Source organism: Protopterus annectens, chromosome 5.part0, assembly GCF_019279795.1.
Source record: "Protopterus annectens isolate FY-2018-M chromosome 5.part0, PAN1.0, whole genome shotgun sequence".
NCBI classification, from domain to species: Eukaryota; Metazoa; Chordata; order Ceratodontiformes; family Protopteridae; genus Protopterus; species Protopterus annectens.
Window position 1 is genome coordinate 1,347,214,262 of NC_056735.1, and position 22,500 is coordinate 1,347,236,761.

The 22,500-nt window shown below is 39.7% G+C and overlaps 1 protein-coding gene across 1 annotated transcript in view; it reads right to left on the reverse strand.

The window, feature by feature from the left end:
* The window catches only part of LOC122802367 (NACHT and WD repeat domain-containing protein 2-like), a 309,247-nt gene that overhangs the window by 113,760 nt on the left and 172,987 nt on the right, over window positions 1-22,500 (reverse strand). Inside the window, exon 6 of the mRNA XM_044072001.1 lies at window positions 18,874-19,494. Coding sequence (XP_043927936.1) covers window positions 18,874-19,494 — 621 coding nt within the window. The remainder of the gene's footprint in view (window positions 1-18,873; window positions 19,495-22,500) is intronic.

Genomic DNA, 22,500 nt, shown 5'->3' on the forward strand with positions numbered 1-22,500 from the left:
AATTATAGACCAATAACTTGCCTTCCAACGACATATAACTTATACACTGGAATTGATGCCGACAGAGTTTATAGTAATTTAGAAGAAAACTGAATTATGACAATAGAACAAAAGGGCGATAAAAGAAAGTCATGTGGAACAAAGGATCACGTGTTTAAAGTCATACTGGTGAACTGTAAAAGGGGGAAGAATCTAAGTATGGCATGGATTGACTACAAATAAAGTATTTGATAGTATCCCATATTCATGGCTAAAAGAGTGCTTAAAAATGTATAAGATACACCCTGTACTGATCGACTACATTACAGTGACCATGAAACAGTGGCAGACCACTTTGTAATTAAGCTATGATAAAGGACAACTTTTTATCCTAGGGATAAAAATTCAAAGGGGGATATTCCAGGGTGACTTTTTGCCGCCACTGCTATACTGTCTTGCCCTTAACCCATTAAGCTGTCTACTTAACAGCTTAGGCCATGGCTATAATTTGGCTCCTAGAAAACAACAAAGTGTAAAGACGTCTCATCTTCTCTTTGGCAATGATTTAAAACGGTATAGCTCATCAGATGAGGAACTGAGGAGGAACTGAAAGCACAACTGCAAGTTGTCAAAACATTTTCAGATGATATAAGAATGTCATTTGGTCAATGATAAATGTGCAAAAGCAACCTTTAAAGCAGGAAAACTGCAGCACCAAGAAAACATCAGTTTGGGACAAGAATGTGATATAAAAGAATCTGAGCAAGAGAGAGTGTATAAATATTTGGGAATTAATGAAGGATCAACAATAAAACATGAACAAATGTGAATAAAACTTAGTAAGGAATACGTCAGAAGACTTAAACTAATACTGAAAACAGCATTGACATCTAGGAACAAAATTCAAGCTAAAAACCAATTTACTCTTCCTGTCCTAACTTACAGTTTTGTAGTGACTGATTGGCCCCAAAACATGTTGGATAGATTAGACAGGAAAACAAGAAGGATGCTTCATGCGCACCAAATGATTTATAAAAGTCAGTGTTTACCAAGATTATATATTGCCTGTTCTGAAGGAGGGATGGGCCTCCTTGAAATTGACTACATGTATAGATCTGCAATTGTGAGACTGCGTACATATCTGCTGACCTCACAGGACCCAAACGCAGTGAAAGTTTTGAAACATGAAGAGAAGAAATCTAAGATGATTTCTCTGCTTAATTTAGCAGAAGCATAAATTGTCCTCAAGCAGGAATGGAAGTCAAACCAGAAGTAGTTAAAAAATCAGGCAGCAACTGAATGTGTCAAAAAACAAAAGAAAGAATATAAGGTAAATGCATAAATATAGTTGCAAGTATAGAAAACTTTTGGAAGAACCTCATGTAGGATCGAGCGCAGGAATGGTTAAGCAGAGACAAATTCAAACCAAGAGATGAAAGGTTAATATTGGGGGAACAAGACAATGGGTTACGTACACGTTAGTTTATAAAGTCCATTGAATATATGGGAGAAACAGACAAATGTAGGCTTTGTCTTCACTTTTGTCAGCGGGACTTTGCATCAGTCAATTATTTATCTTTTGTTTTGTTTGTAGGCTTTGTAAAACAGAATTGGAAACAGTTTCACATGTCATTGCTGGTTATGATATACTAATGGCAGATGGACTGTATATTGAAAGGCATAATAATGTGGTAAGACTGTTGCACTGGGGATTGGGCAAACATTATTGTACTGAAGTGGCTAAAAAACACTGGAAACATGAGCCACAAAGCATCATAGAAAATTATAAAGTCTACATCACATAGGATCAACCATTACCAACAGTTCAAAAGACAGATGCTAGAAAACCAGATATAGTGGTCCATGAAATGAAGACAAAAGTAGCATTGATCATTGAAATTACCACACTCAGTGACTACAAAGTCATAAAATATCAGAATTTGCAGGCAGAAACAAGAGCAATATGGAAGAAAGATAGCCAGATGGTTCCAATAGTAGTAGGAGCAATGGGTCTTATAAAAAATAATCTACAATTGTACTTAGATATGTTACCAATACATGTAACCCCACATGAATTGCAGAAGGAGTCATTACTGGGCACATTGCAGGTGCTGCGAAAAGCACTTCTGGCTGACATCAAAGACTGAAACAATACTAATTTCATGAACTTTAATCGTACTTTGACTTAGAAATGGGGTCCATTACCGTCATGGTATTAGAAACATAAAAGACTTGCGGAAATTAAAAAGTGAAAAACCATTGGGGTACCTTTGATATATATATAGGTCATTTGACAAGATATGGTGTGACTAAAAAAGACCGCATCCATCTATCCATCCATGGTTCTATTATTTTTCTAAACCACTTGTCCTGTTGATGGTTGTGGTATAACAAGCTAATTAGGGACACTCGGACTTTCCTTTCCCCCAGAATAATCTTCATCTTATACAGCAGGATCCCCAGGCATTCCCTTGAAAGCTGAGTGATATAGCCCCTCCTCTGTATGCTGAGACTGCACTGAGGCTTCCACCTCGCATACCGTGACTGAAATATTTGCACCCAGGGGTTACCTTCACGGGTCTATATTAGAACATCGAGGTTTAAAACCTTTGAATGTTCTAATATCGAACCCTACGGAGCAAAAGCTTAAAATATTGAAGTAACAGAAACCCAAATTCTTTCCTAGGGAAAGATTTTGGTTGTCTGTTTCTGTTGCTTCGGTATTTTCAGCGCTGTGGTGGAAAGTTACGGGTCGAGTTCAGGTAAGTGTGCGATTGTGTGGATGTGAGGGTTAGGGCAGGTTAGGTGAGTTAGGGTTAAGGCGCGGGTTAGGTATGTGTGTGATTGTGTGGACATGAGGGTTAGGGTGGATTAGGTGAGTTAGGGTGAGTGAGTGTGCAATAGTGACGGACCTTAGGGTTAGGGTTTGGGTTAAGGTAAGTGGATAGTTAGTGGGGTGTGTATAGTTTGGTGTAGGGTTAGTTGTAAGATTTTAGGTGTATGTGTGTGGATTGCTGTTTGTTTGGTGTGCTTGTGTTGTGTGTATGTGTTTTGGAATAGTGATTTTTTCCCTGTGTGTATTGTGTGTGGGAGAATGAATGGGAGGTGCCTGTACATTGCTCCCCCCCCCTGTTATCTACTGCAGAAAAGTCTTGATCTGCACTGTTAGTTAAGGGTGATTCAGAAACATGCACATTACTGGCTAATCTGTCACTGAATCACAGAATACCACATTACAGAAACTGGGCCTTTTTACCACAGTCCTTAACGTGAGTAATGGGGTTCCTTCTGAATCCTCAATGTAGTCTTTTCGAGTGAATACTGGTGACAAATGCCTTACAATGTGAATAAAGTTGTGACAAACAGAATATATTGCAGTCTAACTTAGATAAAAGTGCTTCATCACAAGCCTTTATCAGTGAAGAGTGGAGGGATTTATTTATTTAAAATTTGTAAACTGCAGATAATATATTGATCTAAGATGGACAAATTTCAGATTTTGGCTGAGTAAAATGAAAAAAAATAGTTACAGAATATAAAACCAACAACAGAGCATAAAATACTCAAACAAGTTTAGTAATACAATATAGAAACAAATGTTGGTAGAATCTTCAGTATTTTCCAGTAGTTGTAAATAAAGCCATTAAGCCGTTATGTAGGATGACACATGGTGCACAAGTATAAGCAAAGCAATTTGCTAGAAGTGCAAAACAAGGAATTAATTACTTGGTTCCTAATACGGAGATGCTGCATGGCCAGATCTAGGCAATAGCTTTATGAAATCTGAGGTTGTACAGGAAAGGAGTGTTTTTTACTTGCAAGATAGGGGTAGGATTTCAGTTTTTACTGTTTAAATAAAAAGCCTACATGTTCTCCAACATACAAACACTTGCCTTTACTAAGAACAATGATGTTTTCTTCAAAGACGTAATGTCATACATCCACAGGTTGTGCTTATAGTGATTTGGGATGGGTTGCAGACAAAAAGGAAAAATCCCATTTTACTTTTTATATTGTACGTCTGTCTTTAGGGTAGAAAAAGCAAAAACTTCCAGGCCTAGAAGAAAAATTTGTTGCTTCTGTCTTTTCTTTGTTTGCTGTGATGGTCAAGAGAGAGAGAGAGCGAGACTGCTCTAGATAAATACCAAAGTACTTAGAGTGAGAAATGATTTTGAGTTTTGAGACAGGTCAATGAGAAACCAGTATGACAGAATATATTTAAGCAAAGCTCTTGTTACAAAGATCATTGTTGTTGTTATAATGTATTGATCAGCAAAATGGTTTTAATGAGCCAAATTGATCATTTTCAAAGGTCAAATCTGTGTTTTGTGTTATGGTATTGGAGGTTCTGGTGTTTAAACAGAAAATGATGTTTCTGAAGATGTTAGCATGTATTTTCTGAATAATGTGAAGTCTAAAAGTGAAATATATGTCATTAGTTAGTGACTTCAATCCTCAGTGATTTTCCAGAAAGCCACAGATTTTATGAGGAACAAACCAAAAAAAAAAATATGAGGCAAAAATCTGGACAGTTGAGGATATGGATGGGCCCAAAGGTTTAAAGAAGGAGTTTTTGGAAGATGCTGAATAACAGCAGCTTTCCAAGTGTCTGGATCAACATTTTAGGTGACTGATAAATTGTGAATGTGCTGGAACAGTTTTAGGATATTACCTTTTCATAGCTTCATAAACTAAGGATAAAGACCATCTGGGAGTAGATCAGTTTGTGAATGTTGTTGAGTGTTAGTTTTACGTAAAGAGAAGAATAAATGCACCATATAAGTCTCAGATTATGATGAAGGAGGGATGTTGAGGGAAGCTTAGTGAATTCTGACAGCATTTTTTCTAGGGTGGTTGCTCCACTGGCAGCATAATTCATATTGGAAATTACAGTGGAGTGTTTTGAAGTTTTGTCAGTTACTAAGTTAACATATTTCCAGAAGGTTTTTAAATTGCTTACAAGTGAGATGTCGTTATAATAATAATGAGTTGCCTAATTGAGCCTAAAGGTTTTCTTTGCAGAGTTTCTAAAAATATAAATTCAATTTTTAGAGAGATGTGTGTTTGATACTGGCAGCCATCATTCTCGTAGAGCTTCTCAAGTTCCCTAACAGAGAGACTGTCATGTGTAATGATATCAGGTCTATTGATGTTTACATCTACCCATCAATCTCTAAGTATCTTGTCTTCCCCTTATAAGAGGGGCCTGCAAGACTCATGGTCTTTAACATGTCACACAGGCAGGAATCTCTCTCTCTCTCTCTTTCTCTCTCTAACCTCCTTCTTGGATAGGAGAGGTGGTCATTGGCTGCTTTATCCTATCCCCCCATCAAGATAGCCCTACTTGCAGCTCAGGTCCATTCTCAGACTTGGGCTGCTGGTGGCACAGATGGGCATCCCGAAGCTAGTCTATCAGGCAAACAATGATTTAGTAATTTTTTGTGAGTTATCTTGGCATGATTCACATTCTGCTGCTTAACATAAGATCGCTTCTATCACAGTTGCTCAGGCTTTACTGTTCGAGGGAAGAACAGCTTGTATATTGTTCTTTGCTCCACATAGGAGTGATGCATTGGTGCTCAAAAGGTGATATTCCTTATGTTCTGAGTTCACAGCTTGACAGAGAAATAAAGAGGTGGGATTTCTTTATGTGCTACTGATCACTGTTTCTCAGACATGCAGTGGCTTTGTGGTCAGAATAATGAAGTAAGGGGAGAGTAAGGAAATGAGACCACCCATATGAGGGGTGCAGTGAGGCTTGCCTCCTATGGAATTTTACTGTTTGGTTTGTTGGCTCATAAACTATATAAGCTCAAGTTCATACAGTTTTAGTATATATATATTCAGGCTGTCAGTTATAAGCAACATTTGATGAGGAATTGTGAACTGAGCAGAATATTTTGATAATGTGTGGTGAATCTTCTAGGCATATGTCACCAATTATTCAATTAAGACCACAACATCTGTGAATATTGAACATGTTTTAGATTGAGATTTAGATAGGGCTTGTAAAGGAATGGTGTTCTACCCCCTACTCTCTTGCCAAGCCTTTCATTAGAAATGTAGTGGTATCTTGGAAAGAAGTAGCACAGATCAGGAGTTCTGTCCCCAATTCATGAGTCTGTGATGGCTGCAGAGTCTGGGGAGTAGGTACTGAGTTATGAGTCCATGAGCCCAATAGCACTAGTTTGTTGCATATGATGCACATGTTCAGAAGACATCCTTTTAGGCTACGTGTTATAGAGAAATGGTTAAAAAGGGAGATATCTGGAAAAGAAGGGCTGTGTTACTACCTGAAGTTGGCTGTTTATCTACACATTGCAATGGCTAGGAGGAGTAAAGAGATCACAAATAAGTGGAGACTCAGATGTTAGTTGATTTTTTTTCTTTTTATGTGATTAGCTAGTGTACCTTCCTGAGAATGATTTAGGAAGGTGGTGTGTGTCAGGTGTAGGAACAGTTACTACTGGATGGTAACCATGCTGAAGGGGAAAAGTATAGTTAATCAGGTTTAGTAAAAGTGAACTGTGCCAGGTGTAGGAACAGTTACTATTGGATGGTAACCATGCTGAAGGGGAAAAGTATAGTTAATCAGGTTTAGTAAAAGTGAACTGTGCCAGGTGTAGGAACAGTTACTATTGGATGGTAACCATGCTGAAGGGGAAAAGTATAGTTAATCAGGTTTAGTAAAAGTGAACTGTGCCAGGTGTAGGAACAGTTACTATTGGATGGTAACCATGTTGAAGGGGGAAGTATAGTTAATCAGGCTTAGTGAAGGTGAACTGTGCCAGGTGTAGGTTGCATGGTAAATGTGTTGAATGGGCAAAGTATAGTTAATCAGGTTTAGTGAAGGTGAACTGTGCCAGGTGTAGGAATAGTTACTACTGGATGGTAACCATGCTGACGGGCAAAGTATGGCTAATCAGGTTTAGTGAATGTGAACTGTGCCAAGTGTAGGAACAGTTACTATTGGATGGTAACCATGCTGAAGGGGGGAAGTATAGTTAATCAGGTTTAGTGAAGGTGAATTGTGTCAGGTGTGGGAATAGTGACTATTGGATGGTAACCATGCTGAAGGGGCAAAGTATAGTTAATCAGGTTAGTGAAGGTGAACATTTTTATAGTAACAAGGAAAAGTGAAATGGTGAGGGTCTTCAAGACCACTGCATTAAGGATATCTGAATCATGCAAGAGTGATAAAATTATTGAAAATGGGTACTGTTCACAGCAGTACAAACTGTAATATGGTTCTCTCCCCATGTTGGACTAGATCAATACCAAGAGGTATGCAACATGCTTGTTTACTTTGTGACAACTGTCACTGTCTATGTCATCACCTGTCTATTTTCTGGCTTGTACTCTTTATATGGAATCACCTGTACAGTTTCTTGTGTCATCATCTGCTCATGTATGTATCCCCATACAACCTATTCCAAGGGCATTGTCTATGTAGCATTAACATGACAAACTGCACTTTACTAATGGTCTGTTCTTTCCTGGAGGTGTTTGCTCTGCATTCCTATGCATGAAGCACTCCACATTTGCATAAGAATGGCTGTTGAATTTTTGCATGTGGCCTGCTTGAACCCTATCCTGCTGCATGGAGCTGAATTTGTATTTTTGCCCCCTAACCTGTAGATATTACACAGTCCGGTTCATCATCATTGGTACTTGTCCTGGCTACTTGACTAGTAACTGACTTGTACAGTTGTGCATCTCACATTTCTACCATGTCTATGCATTTTTTTATTAAATGTATATACATATATATATATATATATATATATATATATATATATATATATATCCTTCCTTGCAGAGGTTCCAAGAAAAACACACACAATCCTATGATGACACAATCTTGCATTTTTTCTGCAGTCTGCTATGTGTAATCTGCTACTTTAATATGGCTGGCTATGGCTTTGTGGGTCTGTGTCTCTTGGCATGGTTACAGACATGAATGCATTTTAGTCTTCCTTTTGAATGCATGAATCTTCTTACATATTTTGTGCCTTTCTGTGAATGGTAGCTATCTAGTTGTGCAGACATAGCCCATGTGCTTCCAGATGGTCTAAACTACTGACTGCATTTCACTGATGGGTGTTGTATTTTATCATTGGCTTTTTTAGTGTTCTCATAACTATGGTAACAGTCTGCACAACAACAGTATTTGCTCTTCCTGCTTCTTATCTGTATTTGACACTGTTATATCACATCTTACTTCCTCCATTTTCTACTTCTTTACCTTTACTGACAAGTCTGCAGGCTGTGATCCCTGAAATTTGTGTTTTTGACACTGTACCTTGGAATATGTTTATGTATTTATTATTTATTTGGCTTTTGTTAACTGCGTTAGCCCACTGGGCTGGTGGCCCATTTTCAGTGGAGACCCGAGGATAAAAGTTCCATACAAAGAACAAAATAATAGAGTTTACATAGCAGTAATGAGCATTAGTGTACATAATTACATACATTCATGCCATATAATATGAGTACAGAGCAACAAATATACATGCAATAATGAAAATTAACATGTAGTACACCTATGCATCTCTGCCTAGATATACCTTGTAGACAGTGCCATCTGTACCTATTCTGGCATCCTGTGCTGATCCCCAATGTGGCACCCCCTCAACTTTTCAGTTGAGGAGCAAAAGGGAAAAAAAGTACTGAATTATTTGAGGACCAAAACAAAATGTAGCAAACTGCTTACTCCACTGCAGCAATCAGCTTGCTACATCTTATACCAATACAAAGAGCTAAAACACTTCAGCTCTGACCACAAACACACTATCGGCATTTCTAAATGCCGATACTGCAATACCAACCGATCTGCATCTCCAGATCACATTCCCTAATGCCTTCTAGCTGGGGCAGCTGCCCATTTTGCCCCACCCTGGCTATGCCTCTGTCTGAGAACCTAAGAAAAAACAAAGTAACCAACAGATTAGAAATCTCATTTACAACTGTTGTGCTTTTTGTGTCACGTACTTAGATATATATCTGTTCTGGGCCTGCAACTGCAACTCTTTGTTGCTCTGCACCTTGGAGGGCTCTAATATATCTTCACTACAGCTGCTGGTTGCAAACTGCCATACTTCAGTGTGGTCACTGCATTCTTCTGTCTGTGTCCCTGGCTTAGGTCCCTCTCCTGGAGCAATGTAGGACTATTTATGTATGTGCTATGCCCTCTACATTGTATCATCCATCATTATTATTATTATGTATATAATATGTATATGTAATATAGTGTTATATACTATATTATTATCCATTATATCATTTACCATGGTTTGGTGTCATCTGTGTTTCATTCTTCCTGCATACATCTGTTATTTAGCCTGTATGTACCACTCTTCTCATGGACAGGTGGTTATACCATTTGCTGCCTCTGTTGCATAGTGTACTTCTGAATCCTAAACTTCTATTCTGATGACCATGGCTATCAACCTGCTATCTTTGTAATCTGGAATAAAGTGACATATGATCAGGAACACGTACACAAACTTGAGGACACAGTGCGCACAGGTAAAAGCTATTTTGTCTATTGATGGAATGTGTGGCATTATTTTCTTCTGCACTTTTTAGTAAGTGCAAATATGTGTAACTGTAATATCTGATACTAGGCAATAGGCGAAGTGTTCATTATCACCCTGACTGGAGAATGTTTGTTCTCCAAAAAATGTTAATGTACAGCTAAAGCCCAGTAAAAACATGCCCATGGCTTCTGTCTGTTTCTTCCTCTCCATGTGTATCTGTGTGATTTTTTTGTTTCTGTCTGTGACTGTGTATGTACGAGTTGATGTTAAATACTTATATAACTTCTATGATGGATGTAAAATACCTTAACCAACAACAACTGCACATGCTTCAGCAACTTTGAAACCTTAGGAGGTAGAACTATTTTATAACAAAAATATAAAAAATGTATGTACTAATAAAAATGTAACTATGAAAATATTTAACAGACAGCCATTGTCTAAGCTCAAAATGCCCTCCAGGGTGGGTGTTCTGGGGAAATAATGCTCTTCCAGGAGAGTAGAGGCCCTTTGCTTATGGTGTTGATCCTCTCAACACTCTTGGGTGGGCATTATTTCTCCAATAATTCACAACCTGTCAGACATTATTGCTCACTTATCTTATTAATACACATCTCAGATCTTCCTCTCATCTTCATAAATCTTATGATGGATACTACACATTGTAAGCCCCAGTCTGGGACATCCCATATATCTCCATCACTTGGGCAGGAGAATTAAATTATTTCTACTAAACAGCTGCCTCCCTTCCATGTTTGATGCCACTCTGTATCACATCTGATGTGCACCACTACTGTAGCTTCCCATCATGCAGTTCTGCAGTTGTGCACTATTGTTTATGTATGACACCCTGCATCTGTGGGCGTGCATTGGCAAATGTAAAGTGCTGTCGCTGTGTACATACTTTCAATGTTTCTCTGTTACTTATTACATTATGATGTGTTTGGTATGCCTGTAATGCTTCTGCTTAAGTAGACTGTGTGTGTGTGTGTGTGTGTGTGTGTGTGTGTGTGTGTGTGTGTGTGTGTGTGTGTGTGTGTGTGTGTGTGTGTGTGTGTGTGTGTGTGTGTGCAAGCAAGCTACATATCCCCACTGTAGGACAGCAATATCTATATATTAGCCTTTACTGTGATCTGTTCTGCAGTATAAAGGGTATTGCTTTTGTGGATCTCTGCCTTCATGCACTTCTGGTGCCATTGAACATGGTCACTGTGACTGCATCTTGGATATTGTACTGCATCATTTTGTTGTACTTTCCAGTGTCTAGTAACTGTGATACATGTGAGTCCTCCCCAGTGTTCTGCTGCAAGTCATGTTCTGAGCTTGATGGCAATGTCTCTTTACTATGTACATGACGTCTTAATGTTGCATGTCTGCAAAAACATGTCATTTGCTGTGCTATAGGGTTGTACAGTTGTTTTGCTCATGACTTTAGGGCTGCACTGCAACATACTTAAGTTATCATCCTGTGACTTTATATATTTATTTCTGCAGTGACTGTTTTTTTTTCTATATTCCCTATCATTCCAGCCATATTAGCAGATGTACCAGTTGCCTTGTAGTCCTGTTATGAATCCCAAAGGTATTTGATAGTGTATTTAATATATAGTGTTATGTAAGCTATTTGTTTGCATTTCAGTTGTTCCCTTCATTTTCCCTTTAATTTTCTTTTTGTTATGACATAACTTCAAACTTTATCTTAAATGTTTCCAGGCATTGTGTGTATCCTTGTTGACTCGGCAGGTGCATTACTTAAACTTGTGACAAATTACAAAAATAGCTACTTAAAATAATTATTTTAAAAATGAACAATCTTAACATTTGACAGTCAGATGTATAGACACTGTAAACAATATTAAGGAAAGAGGACATTCCATGTTCATTCCACTGGCTAGGAACACGTCAAAACACTGGAAAGCAATTCAGTGCAATATAATATTTGCCAGTGTTTCATATAACACTAGGTACCATACTCCTTTTGCTGAGATTATGCAACATTCTTCATTGAAACACACTTGTTAACTCATGCTTGTCTATCAGTCTCTGGAAATTAATTCCAGAAACAAGGAATAAGGGTTAGGAAAAGGCCAATGCCAGACCAAACCTGCAAGGGTTAAGAAAAGACTAGTAATTTAAACTGTTTCTGGTTTGGGGAGTAGCAAACACTAACGACAGAGCAGGATGTACAATCTTTATGAGGGGTTTTAACTACCCAAGACACTGAATGGGTAAACTACTTAATGTAAAAATATTCTAAAATATTAATTGTCTGTGTTAATAAAAATTATTTGGATCAAGATGTGGTGTAGAGAGAGAGAGAGAGAAAGAGAGAGAAAGCCCAGACCATAGCCCAAATTACCCTAGGTTCAAACGTGTTTTAGGAGTTTGAAGGGGTTGGAAGAGGAAGATGGATTTAGCCAACCTGGGTGGGGCACAGCAGTCCACATATTGACCTCAGAAGAGGAGCAATGACACAAAAAGGCAGGACCTGAGAGCAGGTGTTAGGCTCACCAAGCCTCTTGGTGGTAGTCTTCAGCACTGATGTATGGAAGCATACACTTGCAAGGGGAGAAGCACTGTGGACTCCCATGGTGGTGTGAATTGCATGTCTCCTCACCCGAGGGAGGGGTGAGTGGGATTAGGTTATTACAAACAACCTTATTGACAGGATAGCAGTAAGAGCACAAAAAAAATCCCAGTTGCTTGAATGATGGCTTCTCTGCATAGCTCTCATCCATATTGGATAATTCTGTAGTATGGAAGTATGAATGGGCAGAGTTTGATTGGAAAATGCTTGATGGATGGCAGCCCTGGGGCAAAACTTACATAAAAACAATCTTGAACAAATAGTGTAAAATTCAAGAAAAGGCAGCATCTTTGATTGCACACAGATAGACCTAAGCTCTTTCTGCTGCCAACCATGGTAATGCCTTCTCAACTAGCACGTACAGTAGATCAAGATACCATCACCTTTAACCTAAGAGTAAAACCAAATTCAGTCATAAATAATATGCCTCAGACATTATCAGTGGACTCTATAATGCAATAAATGACATACTTATGTTAACAGAATGGGATGCTATCCACAGTAATGCAAAGAAATATGCACAGGATATTAATGTCTACATCATGAACATATACAGTAAGACACAGGCATACACAAGTAAATTCATAAGAAAAAAGTATTAGAAACACAAAATTAATAAAGACATTCAAGTCCAGATTTAATAAAATACAGGAACTAATTATTTTCTTATGAAATCTTCAAGATTTAGTTACAAACTCAACTTGATCTCAAAGACTGAAAGCAATAATAAAGAATTTTTTAAATAACGTCAGAAGACTGAAAGGGATAAATTGTGATTACAATATATAATTATAAGCAATGAAGTTTTCACCCAGCTACATGACATAAATGTGTCTGCAGAAAAACATGGTAGGCATATTTAGCATTAAGCAAACAGAGAAGTCAGAGAGCTGTGATACATGGTAACCACTGAAACAAATAAAAATTTAAGTTCGATGGCACCATATACTTTGGTAGTTTCTTATACATAATCAATGAAAGCCTCACTAAACTCCATCAATCATGTTAAAGAAAATGATAGCATATTGATATGTCCCTGACTTCCACCTACAGGCTGGCGTGGTACCGATCCAGAAATGGGGGATCACGTAAGCTTGACTAGCCCATGCTGTAAAATTATGGGCTTGCTATGAGGAGATCTTGCCTTTTGAGTTGTGGAATTATTTGAATAAGTAAAAGGAACACTCAGTGAGGAACTGACAGTACATGATGCTTATCTTGGCCTTGCTACGGCCAGTACCACAGGTAGAGCAGGCCCCACGTGCACATTCTTGGGGATACAATCAGCACCATAAAAGAGTTGCTGAATAGAGGCTGCCTCTTGAGCCATAGCCATAACAGTGACCCTTAGATTATCAGGACTGAAAGTAGGAATGTGGGAGAATATATATGTTAAGCCTGAGGTTGATATATCTTGGAGTATTCCTCCACTTCAAGGTACAGTGATCTCAGAATTAGTGTGTGTGTGTGTGTGTGTGTGTGTGTGTGTGTGTGTGTGTGTGTGTGTGTGTGTGTGTGTGTGTGTGTGTGTGTGTGTGTGTAAGTAGCAAAGGTGTGGGGTGACATCCTCCCAATTCAGGGGCTGCAGGGAGTGAAACCAAACTGTAAAAATGATTAAAAAGGTTTAACAGCAGTTCTTGAAATTAGTTGTTTTTTGTTTGAACAACAGGATTCCCACAGTCAGGTTTCACACTTCTAATAGGAAGCTGGAAATAAATGACAAATTAAAAGCATAACACATCAATTGGGTTATAATTCAGTGGGTAAAACATTAGCTAAACAACAGATTACAAGTAAAACAGGGGAGTTACCTGCATATACAGAAGGGGGTTACTAGTGGTACCACTAGGGCTCCCTACATGGGCCATTTGTTTTCAGACTATTCTTTATGCCCATAAAATGGAAAATGGGTTCTAGATAACCAGTAATGCTGATGACAAAACCTGGATCACAGAATTATTTCAATAAACACTGCTGAAGTTGTCCTATATGGTCTTCAAGTGTATATACCTGATATTGTAGTAATGACCTCACCTTTAATGTCAATAAATATGCATCATGAGATGATTACAGAATTAGTGGCCATATTAGAAAAAGTGATTTAATCATTAAAGATATATGGACAAAAATAAACAACAATTTAAATTTTGTTAAGTGTGCATCTACCAAAGTCAGAAAAGCTTATGTTGTGGCTATTTTAATTATTCAGTGCATATGTAATCATTCTTGGAAGATCACTGTACAACTTTACGCCTAACTAATCATCATCATCATCATCAATATCATCAACTCCCTTGTTCCCATTTTCTACATGCGGTGGGGTGTTGCACCAGCTGTCTCCATCTCTCTTGATTCAATACCACTGTCTTACCTTCTCTGACAGTCACGCCTGGCTGTCACGTTTTCTCTCACACAATCCAACCATCTCTTTGTTTGGATGCCCTCATTTACTCTTGCCTACACCCTGTCTGCTCCAGATCTTCTTCACCAGATTGTCTTCTGGTTTCTTGAACATCTGCCCAAAGCACTGTAATCTGTTCTCTTTAACCTTCACTGCAATTGGATCAACTTGAGCTTCTGCCTCTGCTGTCCTCATTTCTTCATCTGTCCCATAGTGTACATCCTACCACCTGTCTCATTTCTATCACCTCTAGCTTCTTCATCTGCTCTGCATTCACTACCCGGGTTTCTGTACCCACAGTAGTACTGGTCATGCTACTGTTTTGTACACCTTCTTTTTCAGTGTCTTTGGCATTCTTCTGTCATATACTACCCCAGACATTCTGTACCAGCTGGCTGCAGCCCCTCTATTTCTAGCTCTAACCTCCTCATTCAGACTTCCCTTCTCTGAAGCTACCCTTCCCAGGGACCTGAAGCTGTTAACTTATTCTACTATTTTCCATTCTATCCCAGTTCTCAGCTTCTTCTGATTACCCCATATGCTGCCATTACATCTGTTTTATCTCTACTCAGCATCATCCCATGTCCCTTCAGTTTTGCATTCCATTCCATTCCCCTGTCCTTTACTAAAGTTGTTTTTCAGAGTCTGACCATAATGCCACAACATCTGCATACAACAACTTTGTTGACTGGTCCTCTCCTGCCTGTTTGCTAATGTGGTCCATCACCTGTATGAACAGCAGAGGGCGCAGATCTGATCCATGATGCACACCCACCTACAGTCTTTGTACATAGCCTGCACTAATTCTACCAATGTTTCTGGTACTTTGAACCATCACAGAGCTGCCCAAATCAGCTTTCTTGGGACCTTGTTATATGCTTTCTCCAAGTCTTGGAATGTCCAGTTGGACTCTTTCCATATCCCTAGCTTCTTCTCAACTATCTGTCTCACTGCAAACATCAGGTCAGTTGTGCTTCATCCTGATCTGCATTCAAATTGCTCATCTCCCATCTTACTTTCTACTACTCTGAATATTCATTTATCAATCACCATCTCCAGAACTTTCATGCAGTATTTCAGGAGCTTGATACATTCATACTGCCCTCAGTTGTGAATGTCGCCTTTATTTTTGTACACTGGCACTAGTATACTTATTCTCCAGGTTCCTATTACGTGATCAAAGTTTTGAAACTTCGAACACGACAATATCGAACTTGTCTGTTCGAAGTTTCAAAACTTTGAACATGGAAAAAATAAATAAATAAAACATGCAAAAGTAAACTAACTGTTGCAAGCAGGGGGGGGAGTCCCCCCTGCACCTCCACATGGGGGGCTGTGCCTCTCAGAGCACCCACTCTTTAAAATAAAACAACTCTGAGATAACACTACAGTGCAGTAAAGGGAAATATTCCCTTTCCGCACTACAGTGCGGTCTCGGAGTTGGTATATTTAAAGAGCAGGGGGTGTGGGGTATGCAGGGGGGCTTGCCCCCCCTGCTTGCAACAGTTAGTTTACTCTTGCATGTTTTATTTTTTTTTTTAGGTGTTCGAACTTCTGCAAGTTCGACTATATGGTTTCGACCATATAGGGTTCGAACTTGTTGAAGTTCGATCACATAATAGGAACCCTTATTCTCCAGTCATCTGGGATGTTTATTCTCCATACTGCTATGAATACCCTCAGGAGCCAATTCTCCCCTATCTCAAACATCTTTATCATGTCTGCTGTGACCTCATTTGAGTCTTTTGCTTTACTTGACTTTATTTTCCTTTGTGCTCTTATTTCTTCGAGGGGTCGGATCCTCATCTTCTTTCATCATAGGCTGCGTCTGGGGTAGTACAGCTTCCCTGGAGTTTTCTTCATTCCTTCCACTTGTCTTTGATGTCCTGTGAACTGGTGAGCAGGTTGATGCTGGCATCCCTTACAAAGGGTGTCTGATGACTATCTCCTTTATCCTACTGTCTTTGACTTGCAAACTGAGTTTCTTTGTGCCATCTACTGAGTCACTTTCCAGAAGCTGGTAGAGTGTCTCTGATGCCTTGCTTTTCACTTCTGCAACTGATCTCTTAGCCTCTTTGTTAGTCAACCAGTATTCTTTCTTAGCTTGGTTTGACTTTTCTAGCTCACACTTTTTCCTGCATTACTTCTTTCTTTGGATGACTTCCTGGACTTCTGCATTTCACCACCAGTTTTCCTTATGTGCCCTATTTACATACCTGATTCGACCACATATCTCTTCTGTAGTCCTCACACATGCTGTTTTGTGGTGCTTTCATTCTTCTTTAACTCCACCTACTTCCTCTTCTTTCTGAGGTGCTAGAACCCTGAGTACTTTCTTCTCTCCAGTCAACTTCCAGGTCTTCAGCCTAGTCTCTCTGTTGACCACAGGGCCTTCTCTGACCACTGCTTGTAGCTGATTGTGGTAGCCAGTGGTGTATGCTGTGGGGCTACTGTTTCACCAGGGATGACTTTGCAGTCGCTGATTCTACCCCAATGCCCTTTTCTTACTAGGAGGAAGTCTACCTGAGTTGCATGTCAGCCACTCTTATATGTAATCGTGTGACTGTTTATGTTTTGGCCACTATTAACCTATTTGCCTGACAAAAGTCTAGAATGGCTTCACCTTTATTCCTGTTTCCCTAACAATGTGGACCCAGGTTGTACTTGTATCCTGTTCTGTCTGTGCTGATATGTGTATTCAGGTCCCCCATTATCAACACCGACCCATGTTACCCTGCTGTATCTAGTAGGACCTGCAGCTGCTGCCTGAATGCACTTTCCTCTTTGCTATCACAACCCTGTTGTGGGGTATAGGCTGAGATTATGAATTCTGCCCTATTCTTTCACTGGAGTCTTTTTGCCAGGAGTCTGTCACTAAGTCTGATGATGTACCTCTCTGTCCTCTGATGCCTCTCCCTCACCACAGTTCCCACACAATTTCTAGTCTGTCCTCCTCCTGAGTACTAGACCCTGGATCCCAAGCCAAGTGGCTTTGCTGCACTGCCCTTCCATCTTGTCTCCTAGATACAGAGGATATCCAGCCTCCTTCTTACTGTCATGTCATCCACTTCCAACCTCTAACCCGTCAGTAAACCTATACTGAGTGTAGCAATCCTTAGTTCATGTTTGGCAGGTTGATTGGTTTTATGTCCAGACCAACTTTCAGTCAACAAAGCTATTCCAGATAACCCAAGCTGGGCAACTGAACACCAGCAGACCAGTAGTTTATTGGCCAGGGGGTGCTTGGTTTTATTGTGTGCACACACACTAGCTAATAGGGGTACATAAACCTCTCCCAGAGGCCAGGATCTTCATCCACTTATCACCAGCAAATAGCCCTTCCCACATTTGCTGACATTAGTCAACACAGCCAAATCACCTACAGCCAGTTTTTATGCTATCCAGTGGCTAGGCCTGACTGCACATAGTCTATGATCTGTGCTGTCCTAGCTAGAAGATATTATATGCCACAGCTGATGCCAAAAGCGGACAGTCTATACAACCCTTCTCTAGATAGGCACCATCTAGAGTTTGTGCTGCTGCCCATGTTTCCATTCTTGGATGAATTTAAGAGGTAAACACTCAGAATGTTTTTAGGAGGAAGCCACAGAGACACAGGGAGAACATACAAACTCCATACAGTTATTGGCCAGAGGTCAAGATCAAACCTTATACCTAATGAATGTGACAAAGACTTTAACCATTATGGCAAGTGTGTTCTTTATGGCTCACTGATCTGATCCATTATTGAATACAGTGCTGCATTTTTAGCCTTTGAACACACCACCTGGCATAAATTGAGAAAGTGTAATGATTCTTTACTAGAAAAAACAATAGGATTGAATAATTTGAATTATTCAGAAAGGCTTCAGTAACTGTCATTATATTTTGTTTCTACAGTTTACTCGGAGGTGACCCATGGTTGGTCTGTACGACAATGTCTGAACTGATTCTTTTATGAAAGTTTAGGACTGGAATGCACTCCTTGGAGAGCTAATAACAGATTCTGGAACGTAATACTAAAAATAAATATCAGTGACAGAGAAAATGTGACCGATGCTTACACAATGCATTTGAAGATTATTAGGTTTCATTCAGAAATAATCTTTGTCTATCTATCTATCTATCTATCTATCTATCTATCTATCTATCTATCTATCTATCTATCTATCTATCTATCTGTCTATCTAATTGGGAGTAAGAACTATCAACATGCAATTATAGTAACTGAGTTTATTGAAGACCAGTAGGTTGTAAGCTTGACAACTGAACCTATACATTTTATATTGTTTGTCTACCACTTACAGAATTTCTGTATTATTTTGCACCAATGTTCCATTCTACTTTGCAATTATTGTTAATTCATCAGAGGAGGAGAATCTGCTTGCTAGTAATTACCTGTGTCACAGCTTTTGCCAGAAGAACTGTTTTCCCAGTACAAGGTCCTCCAAAGACAATGAGGGGTGTATGTGTTTCTTCCTGCACAATGTATTCTTCAATCTGTTTCATTTCTTTGTACTCACACATGTAGAGCTCTGAATAAGCTTCACACAGTGAAAGGTGCTGCTTGACTTCTTCTGAGAAGCTCTCAAAGCATTCTGTTCTTCTCTGAGCATTAGAGTCAATCAGCTGTACCACATCTGTGTAAAACTGTTTACAGAGCTCCTCTGTATACTCTTCCTCCTTCTCCTGGTAGTCAGTTGTCAAGTCACTTAACGTGGTGGTGGTGGTGGTGTAAACAAGTAAGTCTCCTGAGGCTGCCAGTGAGGGCAGTAGCACATCTCGTAACCACCCAAGCCTGGAGTATGTCTCTGACTTATTTAAGCAGTGCATTTCATAACCCCGTCCTCGTTCATCTACTAGTTCCATCTCTGGTATATTTTCTGTCGCCTGACAAAGGGATGGGATTTTATGAACGTAGCAGATGCATTTTCTCAAATTGCTTGGTGACTTATTTTCAAGTGCAAAGCGTAATTCATCTTCCATAGCTAGTAAATTCAAAGTACAGTTGAAAGGTAATCAGTTAGTATGAATGAGTAGTTTGCATATGTTTTGAAGTACTCTACATAGCACATTAATATATACTGTGATCAAAAGTCAGTAAGTGTTTTGTATTTTGCCATTACAATGGCTTGATGAAATGGCGTGCTTTTTAAAATGATGTCATTAGACTTGTGCTCTATAATGTCATTTTAACATAAAGTGCTACACAACAAACCTCTTTAACATACTCAGACCTGTTGCCTATTAGTTTAATGTGGTCATTCCCTCACCAGTGGCCCACAACTACAATGACAATAAGTTAATTTAGAGAAATAAAGATATTTTTCAATGAATTTTGAAATGACTGTTAACTTTTATTTCACTCTATGAATCTATTAATCTACTGATCAAAATATTGTATTCTTCATAATAACCTGAGTTCGCACACTAAAAGATTTGTCCATGGAAAGGGGATTGACATAGTTACAACATCTTTAAAGACATCCAAGAAAAGTCCTTCCCCGGGATTCATGAAGCTCGGTGCAAGGACAGTGTTAGCCTTGCATCGACTGTGCAGCGTAGAGATGGCGCAGCAGCACTACATGCATATTAATGAAGGCGCGCTGCCGTAATGGCCACATGCATAGGAAATGTGTACGAGTGCAGGGGGCATGTCCAAGCACTGTACGGAGGCGTGATCATGTCAGCTGCATACGTGCAACCTAAAATGCTGACTAGTACAGCCTGCCTTTAATAGTAATCACTCCTGTCAGTGTCCGTGGATACTGAAATGTATGCAAAGCATACAAGACAACTTGCTAACACCACAATAAGAAGTAAACACAAAGGCGCATAGCTGAATATTGAGTCCCCGTCCCTCAAACAAAGATATTTAAAACCCCGTGCCCGTAATTCCATTGTAGTGTCGCTACTTATACCAAGTGGAAGCGAAATGCATCGTGTTAGCACACCGCCAATTGCCAAGCCTAGCCCAATGGTATGGGTTACCACCTGTCCCACATTGTGAGGGACAGTCCCCCTCTAGGCAGGTGTGTCCATACCAAATTCAAAATAAATGTGAAATGTCCTGCGATAGTAGGACATAATTATGTCCCATATGTTATGAAATAGTCCCATACAGTACGTATGTCCGTATATAAAATACCTATATGTTACAAGAAACAGAATAAGCAAGTAAACGAAACAGAATAAGCAACTACACCGCCACAACAATAAAAGCTTATATGTAGGCATGAAACTAAAGTACTATCCTTTGTAATGACCATGGGTATGTGTTGGCCTGTAAACTCAGATGTGTGCCACGAAAATGTCCCATCCAGGTCATACAAAAATGTGGCAACCTTACCAATGGTCAGAGCATTCGCCCAATAGCTGCCCATTTGCGGTCCAAGACGTCCTTGCCAGGACGGCCCATAGATGAACGGGTATTACCTGGGTCTACCTACCATGTCATGAAAGATAAGTATTTGTGAGTACCTATGTGCATGACGTACAGCATGTGGTTGATCTGAAATGTTAGTGTAGACCTCACAACCATATTGGTCCCAGAGATATGTAGTGTATGCAATGTGTTCTGTTGACTGTGCCATGGGCCATCAACTAGAGAAGGGATGAATGTTGTTTGTGGAATATGGGGTTGTGGGCTGACGGGTAATGTAATAATTCACCAAGGGGAGACTGGTTTGGATGTACAATAGGTGAACTGGAGGTCTACGAGGGGGCAGTGGGTGAATCAGAAAGATAACCAAAGAACAAATATATACATCCGCAATACAATCCCACAAACATGTGAACATTAAAATGTGCAATACACATGTACAGAAACGTTACTAGCACATACCCACATAATGGTCTGGCCTGAACTGAGCCATCCAACCCCAACACACCTGGATACATAATTGAATACCCAGCATCCCCTTCGCAGCACCCCCCCCTTCCTGAACATCCACCAAAACCAGCCATACTCGGGCTGCTAGATAGGCGCGGACATATCTGCACATAGTGACCCCTACCCATATCTAGTAGGCAGTCTCACCCTAGGCATTCTCAGGATTGCAAACTATGTATCCCTTGCATGTATAACCCTACCTTACAGCCGTAAAGCAAAGATGGTCATCGGTCCTCACAATTTTTGAATATCCCTCATGGGATATGTATCTGTTCTAAACATTAGACATGGTGTCATGACACAATGTCCAGTCCTGTATACATCTGGACACAAGTTGTATGAGCAGTAGTTGTCCACAAGACTGCTCAGCCTCCAGCCGGTCCTGCAGAACCTACGACCCGGGATTAAACACCTGACCTTGATGCACGTCTCCCCACGTGCATTATCGGGAATATATACCTTACACATTTGCTTGGTGGCAGTCAGATATAGGGTGCTTAAGGTGCTTTAAAGCAGATGTAAGTAGGGTTACCACCTGCTCCACCTTGCAAGGGATTAAACACCTGACCATGATGCACATTTCCCCAGGTGCATTATCGGGAATATATACCTTACGCATTTGCATAGTGGCAGTCAGATATAGGGTGCTTAAGGCGCTGCAAAGCAGACGTAAGTAGGGTTACCACCTGTCCCACCTTGTGAGGGACAGTCCCTTTTTGGGCAGTTGTGTCCAGACCAAATATAATACAATGGCAAATGTCCTGTGATTGTAGGAAATATGTCCCATATTTCATGTAACAGTTGCATAAAACAGTTAATTGTGTAAAATACTCAAAGTTACAAGAAACAGATGAAGCAAACAAACCGCTACAAGAATAAGCATTCATTTAGGCAAATAAGTAAAGTTCTAACCTTTGTACTGACCGTGGGTATGTGTCGGTCTGTAAAGTCTGATGTGTGTCCCGAAAATGCCCCACTTTGCCCATATGAAAAGATGGCAACCCGAGACGTAAGCGGGTATGCAAGTGTGTATGTGCAACAGTAGGTGGCGGTGATTCAACGGTATGGGAAATGTAAATGAGCATGTAGGTGTATATACATG